Source organism: Cervus elaphus, chromosome 2 (assembly GCF_910594005.1).
Source record: "Cervus elaphus chromosome 2, mCerEla1.1, whole genome shotgun sequence".
In the NCBI taxonomy this organism is placed as follows: Eukaryota; Metazoa; Chordata; class Mammalia; order Artiodactyla; family Cervidae; genus Cervus; species Cervus elaphus.
Genome location: NC_057816.1, coordinates 13030347 through 13039001, shown reverse-complemented (window position 1 = coordinate 13039001; position 8655 = coordinate 13030347). Strand labels below are relative to the sequence as shown.

The window sequence follows — 8655 nt, the reverse complement described above, 5'->3', positions numbered from 1 at the left end:
CCAAGTAGGCAAGGTTCTCCATCTTCTTAGATGTCCATGAAAATCAGTTTGATTTTCCAGCCAAGCTTCAAGGAAGAGATTACGGTTCAATTCTCTGTATGCTGAGAAGCTTCAAAGTCCACTCATCAAGGACACTGATGGAGGTATAGATTTTATCGAGAGCTTTGTGCTTTTATCAGATCCATTAGTGGCCTAAAATGGAAAACTAGGGCAGGTCAGAGCATATATAACTAGGAGCTCACGGTCACCATTACATGCTAAGAATCCAAACTTCCCTGAGTACTTGGAGCCAGGAAAGAAGCATGAAGTGGCTTGTGCTCCTCGGGCTGGTGGCCTTCTCAGAGTGCATAGTCAAGTAAGTATGGGGACTGTAAGCCACATCATATTCCTTTCTCAAGGTTGTTTTTTTTTTTTTTTTTACCTGATTATTCTTCCATCCATCAGGTTTAGAAAGGAATGGAATATTTCCCTGACAGTCTTAAAGTTCACCTCTTACTTATTGATATGTACCTTGCTATAGGAAGGTAGCAAGGGTCTTGGCAAGATTTGCATGGTTGCACAACTCTTGGAGTCCAGTCATCTCATGACCTATTGAAAATGGAACTCCTTGCAATTGTTCAGTGCACAGTCAATGCAGATGATGGTGTGGTCCTGTGGAATAGCACTTTTCTAGATTTTATTCAACATGTCCTCTTTGTTCTCTGTCTACTTCAGTGAGTATATGTCTATGTCTGCATCTCTGTATCACTGTCATTTATCTCTCCATCTCTTTGGAAGTCTCTGTTAGTGTATTTCTCTCTGTGTTGTTTTCCTTTCTTTTAATTTTTCACTTGACTCATCCTTCCTTCTTGAGCCTCTGAATTTCCCTAACTTGTTCCCTATCTCCTGGATTCTTCTTTCAACTCTCTGTTCTCTTTCAACTTGGAGAAAGATTGGGACAGCTACTTCTACACTGTTTTATATCTCAGAAGCAGTGTGACCACAGCCAACTCACAAACCTCTTGCATTTCAAATTCCTCCCTTGTAAAAGAGAACTAGGAATCCCTCTTCTACCTCCTCCCCTGAGCTTCTATGAGAAGGATGCAGTGGGATGGCAACAGCAATGCTAACGGCTGTTATTGTTGAGACTTCCTATTTATCAGGTACCTTATATCCATCACTTCACTTATTCCCAAAATATTCTATTTGGAGGGTGGGGATTATTACATTCCACCTTTTTGCCAAGGGAGAGACTGGGACTCCACATTTTCATATGGCTTACACAAGATTACAGAACAAAACCTATTTTCAAATCTATGTCTTTCCCATGGTATATGCATAAAATTCTGATAATAAGGTGACATTCATAAAAATGATTGGAAAATACACAGTGTCATTACAATGACAGCTATACCTTAACACTGACAGCTGATTGGTGCTTCTCCTTTGTTTTCTTTCCCCAACGCTTGGTGAAAGAATACCTCTAACGAAAGTGAACATCATGCGAGAAACCCTCGGTGAAAAAGGCTTGCTGAACAATTTCCTGAAGGAACACGCTTATAGACTGTCCAAGATTTCTACTCGTAACTCAAATATAACTTCTGTACCCTTGAGGAACTTCCTGGATGTGAGTGTGTTGGGAGGATGGTGCTCCCCCGCGCCCCCTGGTGGTGTGGCCTAGCACTGGGGCTCATCTGCAGGTGGCAGGTCAGATGTTGGGGCTGGGGCTCCTGCAGAAGGCAGGAACACTGGGGAACAGGGACCCCATTACCCCCAGGAAAAGGCAGTCTCATCCTCCACGTTTGGTCTGTGGTGACTAGGCCCAGCAATGACCAGGTGGCAGGTAAACATCCATTTCTGTGTCAAAAATGTGTCATTAGTTTGAGGGAGATTGTTTTCTGAACTAAGTGAGCCACTCAGTTACAGATAAAGGGCGAGCCATCTCTGATCAAAAGGTAAAGCCAACTGCAAAGTAATTGTGAATCCCCAGGCGGAGGAGTTCAACTTCCACAGATGCAAGAACCACGGCAGTAAAAATTTACTATTCCATGTAATGCCACAAGAATCTAACACTGTGATTGTCTTTATTAGATTAGAAAACAAGGGCTCATTTTGTTTTCAAGAATGCCCAGGCCAGCCTGGGAGCGAGGCAAAGAGTAAATACATGTCAAGTGAAAGGGTCACCTGTGTGGTGTCGATTGGATGTGGTTTGAGTTTAGAGGGAGTGAGTGTTGTTGATCAAAGAGGACCTCCTGTAGACAGAGGTGCTCAGGTTGGGTTTGGAGAGACTAGAAAGCTTCTCAAATGAAGGCACCAGGACTTCCCTGGGGGTCCAATGGTCATGACTCTGGACTTCGAATGCAGGAGGTACTTCTTCAATGCTTAGTCCTCGGTTTAATATCCTTCATGCTGTGTAGTGCAGGAAAAAATATCAAATGCGGGCACCTCTGTGAGAAACATTGTGAGCAGCATGGTGGTTAGAAAGTGATCTCAGGAGACATGTGACACCCAGAGGGAGGAAGCAGTGTGGAAATCGAGGGGAGCCAGATCTACACTAACCCACCCTTCTTGGTCCCTGTAGCTCATGTACATTGGTAACATCACCGTTGGATCACCCCCTCAGCAGTTCCGGGTTGTATTTGACACGGGCTCATCTGACTTGTGGGTGCCCTCCATCTTTTGCTCCAGTCCCGTTTGTTGTGAGTACAGACACCCCCCACCCACCCATCCTTTACTTGTTCGACACTCCCTTTTCCATCATTGGCACCTGACACTCATCAGACAGTGTGTCTGACTCATCTGACAGTGTCACTGTCTGACACTCATCTCTTGTGTCTGCAGATACACACACTACCTTCAAGTATCTGGAGTCTTCCACCTACCGGCGTACGAACAAGCCCTTTGACATCACCTATGGATCTGGGAGAGTAAAGGGATATCTTGCTTATGACACCATTCGGGTAATGTGTAAACAGAAGCTGAGTCAGGACTGGGAATGGAGTGACCACAGCTGCAAAACAGATGCAGGACCACCTGGCAGGACGCATCCTACACTAAACTCCCCTAGTGATTGACCATATTACCCACAGGGTCCTGTCCCTGGGGAGACAGCACCCGTGGTGACATACAAACTCCCCGATTAGCTAACCCAGAGAGTGCCTTGGGCTGTGGATTTGCAGCTCCTCTGCCCATGAGCAGTTCAAGGTTCATTTTGCTGGGAGCGAGAAGGGAGGGTGAAACACCCACTTTTAAATTCTCAGAATGTTCTAGGCACTTTCAGGTAGTAGCTAGTTTAATCCTGCAACAACCCCACATAGCAGGTGCTTTGATTAGCTCATAATACAGATGAGGAAACTGAGGTGCAGATAGCAAGGGCCTTGCAGAGGTCACACATGTGATAAGCAGTGGAGCTGGGCTGGCTTTTCAGGACTGAAGTTGCCGTGGGGTATTTGGGGGCAGAATCAAACTGATCTGGGGACCCTGGGGGCAGTCAAGTCCTTCCAATATCCAATATGGAAAGAAGGAGTACAGAGATGTCAGAGGGGCCTGATAAATGAGTTCTCACTCTAGGGGGCCTTTGAGAGTCTAATAAAACTTATGACCTACCTCCCCCAAAGTACCTGAGTAGTTCTCCTCTCTCTTTTATTCTCTTTCTCTCATACACATTCACACAAACACACACATATCCCCAAAAATGTATTTCCCAGGCAGTACCTTCATAGAACCCTGCAAGCAAGATTGTATTTTTGGCTTCTGTCTTCCTGGGCAGATGCAGAATCCACAGTATATTACAGTGAATGCAGTCCATTTCTGTCATTAGGTCACAAAGAGAAGACTGTTTTGCTCTCTACTCATATTGTCCCGAAGGGGACGCTATTGGGTCCTGTCCTGACTTTTTGTTGCCCCAACTGTATAGAAGACTTGACGCCAATTTGACTCAAGCAGATGATTTTTTTTTCCAGAGGGGCAGATGTTTTAAAATCCACAACCCCTCACAAATGGAATCCAAATTCTCCTCAGCTTGGTCTAACCGTCTGAGGTGCACCAAAGACACAGCCCAGCCTCAGTTCTTCTCTGAGGATCTAATGGCAGTGCTCCCCAACCCAGTCCTAGCCCTACTTCACAAATCTGTAAGTGGGAACACTTTTCTCTCCCTCAGATTGGGCACCTTGTAAGTACTGGCCAGCCATTTGGTCTAAGTCTGGAGGAGTATGGATTTGACGGGTTACCCTTTGATGGTGTCTTGGGCTTGAACTACCCCAACATGTCCATCATAAGAGCCATCCCCATCTTTGACAACCTGAAGAAACAAGGTGCTGTTCCTGAGCCTGTCTTTGCCTTCTACTTGAGCAAGTAAGTCTGAGCTGGATAAGCCCTCTCTCCAAATTAGCTTAAGATGCTTCAGTTGCAAGAAAATTATAGAACACTTGATAAAGAAGTATCCTGAGAGATAATCTAACCCAGGAAAACTATGGCCCCAGGGCCCCACCTGGCTTCATTACTGGCCCTTATAAATAAAATTTTATTGGAACACAACCATTCTCCTGGGCTCAAGAGCAGTGGTTTGGTGTAGGGGGTGAGTGGAGATGAAGACTAATGCAAGGTATCAGGATGTGAGTTGGAAGAAAAGGCAACAAGATTTACTGATGATTTTGAAATGGAAGGAAAGAGAGGGATGGTGGAAATCTTTCCTTCCTCACTAACATGTCACTGGGAGCCCAGACCAGCTACACAATTTGCAGGATCCAGTGCAAAACAGAAGTGTGGGGCCCAAAACTAAAGTGTGGGAATCCTTTTTTAACAAGTATTGGGATTTCAAGCCAGGGAGAGCAGAGGTGGGATCCCCTACTGAGTGTGGGGGCCCTATGGGCAGCACAGGTCACAGGCTAGCGGTGCCAACCCTGAGTGAGCCTGAACCCACACGTTTAGCACTTTCAGGCCTTGATTTTTCTGGGCTGAGGCAAGGGGAAGCCAAAACCTTCAGCACACTGTCTTCTGAGGGTATCTCTGAGCACTCAGGTCCCAGGAGGTCCAGAACTCTTCAGAAGCTTGGGTAGGTGGAGCCCAGGGAAGGTGGCAAAGTTTCTACCCTACTCTGTGCCACTTATTAGCCAGTAACTGACCTTGGTCCAGTTCACGGTCACTCATAGACTCAATTTCTGCATCTGTATATAGGGACATTTTCAGGGCCTTGATGAGTGCTGAAGCACAGCTCTGACAGTGCTGCTGTTACTGTCCTCCAAAGATCACCCTCTTCCTTCTTTCTACAGACGCAGGATGAACAGCAGTGTGTTGATGTTGGGTGGCGTGGACAAAGCCTACTACAAGGGACAGCTCAACTGGGTACCATTGTCCCGAGTGGGTGACTGGCGTGTAAACGTGAGCCGGTAAGCTTCTCCCTCTGAAGGTCACCCCAAGTGATGCTCCCACATCTGTACACAGACACAAGGCAGACACACACAAATACACTCACAGACATACACCAAACAGACATATACACCATCCACAATGACACATACAGACACACAGACACATGCAAACACAAAGGCCAGCACATATAAACACACAAGCAGATACATACAAACACACACACAGACATACATTGCATAGGCAGACAGACACACAAGCAAACACACAGAACCACATACAAATGCACACACAAACACAGAAACACACAGACACAAAAACCACCCATGGATTCATTATCGCCCCAGGCCTCCTGACCAGGGCTCTGTCCAGGGTCCTTAACAGGGTCCAGAAAGGCTTGCGCAGCTAGGGGAGGGCTTCACCCCTGAGTGTGAGGTGGGGGACATGGTTAGAGGACCCTACAGAGTGGTGAAAAGAGGAACAGGGAGAATTTCCTCAGCCTGAACAGAGCTGTGATAAGATGGCCAAATGTCCATGTTTACACAGGACTGAGGAAGCTCTCAGTGCATATAAATGTCAGTTTAAAAATAGGGAACATCCTGAACAAATGGGGAAAACTAGTCTTCTTAGGGAGAAGCTAGCCAGCAGTGGAGAGAGGTTGTCCACAGCCTTGAGACCTGAAAGCGACTCATAATAAAAGACACCCCACTTAACCTAGCTACCTATTATTTATCCTAGGCACACAGTGGAGAAGGTGCTGTAACTGAGAGAACAGGAAGGTGGGATCTAGGAATGGCTTGAGAACAAGGGGCAATAATTGATGGGATTCTCTGTAATACCCTCAGACCTGTCCTTTGGAGGTCCCCTGGGCTACTCAGGTATCACCTGGCCAGGGCATCAGTGTCTGAGCTGGGTGAGTGAGCAGTGCTGGAGATACCCTCTCCCAGGGCGGCCGGTCTCCCCCACCCCATAAGAATTTGCTGCTGCAGGGAACCTCCATCTTCACTGTGTATTTGACCCATTTTTGTTCGACACTGGATACAGCTCTCTGGATGGTCCTTATTCATTATTTTCACAGTCTTCACTCACTCATTCAACAGACAAGCATTGTGCATCCACTCTGGGCCATGCACTTTAGGGACGTGATGAGAAAAAAACTTGCCCTCACATGTGAGAAGGCAGATGCACAAGAAATGCCTCACAGACGTAGCAAATTGTCACTTTGGTACATGCTAGACATGAGGAAGGGTCTACAGAGAATGACCAAGACAGGAGACTGATGTACACCAAGGAAAAGACTTCCCTGAAACCATGACAATTAAGCTGGAATCTGGAAGAGGAGAAGAAATTTGCTAGTCAAAGGGGAGGGGGGTCTTCTAGGAAGGAAGGTACAAAAGAGCCTGGTGTATTCAAGTACTGCATTCAAGGATGTCAAGGAAGGTGTCATGTCGAGCGCAAAGGAAAAGAGTCAGGGAAAGAGATGATGGCTTGACATCTCCGAAGGGCTGTTCAGAAGACAGTCGGGAAGGGGGCAGCTCTGGGGAGACTCAGAGTGACCTTGGTGCTCTTTCTGTCCCACTGTCTCTCAGCATCTCCGTGAAAGGAAAGCTTATTGGTTGTTCTGGTGGCTGTGAGGCCCTTGTGGACACCGGGACATCACTGATCCAAGGCCCAACAAGAATGGTCACTAACATTCAGAGGCTCATCGGCGCCACGCCCCAGGTGAAGGGTCATGCCACAGGGTCACTCCCAGTCTCCACACACAACAAGGATCTCCAGGGCCAACCTCTCTCCCTCTCTCCCTCTCTCTCTAACAGCACTACGTTTCATGTTTTACCATCAATACCCTGCCCTCTATTATCTTCACCATCAACGGCATCGACTACCCAGTTGCAGCTCAAGCCTACATCCTCAAGGTGAGGGGACAACCTTGAGGGTTGGTTCTCAAAAAGGAACTTGCAGAAACCCTTTAGCTGGTTCAGGGAGGAAGGTGCCCTCTGCCAGCCATGTCACAACATGGCAGATGCTCCTGAGCCCCAGTAACTGGGCCAGTGCCTCCCACAAAACCAACCACTTGAAAGTAAAGGTCAGTAACTGAGGCACAGGTAAGGGCTCAGGCTGACTGGTATGTATCTCTGACTCCTCCAGGATTCTCAAGGCCGCTGCTTTATCACCTTTAAAGGAGGCACAGAAAATTTTTTTAAACGCGCAGAGACCTGGATCCTGGGTGACGCCTTCCTGAGGCTGTATTTCTCTGTTTATGATCGAGGAAATGACAGAATTGGCCTGGCTCGGGCAGCGTAAATGCTTGGACTGGTTTAGCAATCAATCAGGCCACTCCAAACACACACTGGCTCACACTTAGGGCACTGTTGTCCAGGGATGTTGGTGAACTTTTTATGTGGTGCTCTGCAAACCCTATTCTCAGTAAAGAATAAAAGATTTCACTCCTGATGGTGCTAAAACAAATGGGTGCCTCTGTTTGTGTCTGGGAGGTGCATAATGATCAGGAAGGATCTGGTACCAAGTCTGAGACACAATTGAGAAGAGCCCAACTCCAACTGGCTTCAAGGAAACAGGGAACTTATTGGAAGGATTCTGGGGATCTGGGACATAGGAACCAGAGCAGATCCAAAGATCTCAGTGACTGGACCCAAGAAATCAGAAGGCATCAGTTCTCTCCTTCTCACCTTCGCTCTTTCCCCTCTCTCTTCTTTGATTGTCTTAGCCTGACAACTTTCTTCCCTAAGGCTTCTACAACTAGTGAGGGAGTCCAGAGCTACCTGCCCTAGGGTTTTATATCCTGAAGTCATCTAACCCATAAGGAAAAAAGCTCAGAAACATCATGGTTCAAGGGAGTGTTCTGAATGGCCCACCTCAGATCACACATCCAACTGGAGACCAACCATCCTGGCAGTGTCATGGGGTCCTATGAGTGGCTTTACATGGTCGTGTGGCCCTGACCCAGCAGCACACATGATTGTCAATTTCCTGCAGAACCACGTGACTGGAGCTTGGTAGTTGTAGCCTCAAAGATAGTAGCTGGGGGATGGTCTAGACCATAAAAGAGTTTATGGCTCTTCCACCACCAACTACACCAACTCCTCATTCAGAGGAATTATAAAGGGTAATGAAAACATTCTAATCATCCCATCTCAGGTGAACACTGGCAGTGGGCTTCTGCTCCAGGGGTTCTGTGTGAGTCCATCATACTGAAAGGGTCTGTTTTTGTCCCCACACCTCAGTCACCAGCTCTCTGCCACACATGCCTGCTGTGTCCTGTCCAGTCCCACTTGGCAAGCGTTGGCC

At 47.2% G+C, this 8655-nt stretch overlaps 1 protein-coding gene across 1 annotated transcript; it reads left to right on the top strand.

Annotated features, from left to right (window-relative positions):
• Window positions 1-254: 254 nt before the first annotated feature.
• LOC122704807 (pregnancy-associated glycoprotein 1-like) lies at window positions 255-7650 on the top strand. Its single transcript, XM_043919830.1, has 9 exons — window positions 255-355; window positions 1456-1606; window positions 2561-2678; window positions 2821-2939; window positions 4139-4332; window positions 5250-5366; window positions 6936-7068; window positions 7164-7262; window positions 7495-7650. Exons 1-9 carry the CDS (start codon window positions 255-257, stop codon window positions 7648-7650), a joined length of 1188 nt encoding a protein of 395 aa, XP_043775765.1.
• Window positions 7651-8655: the final 1005 nt, after the last annotated feature.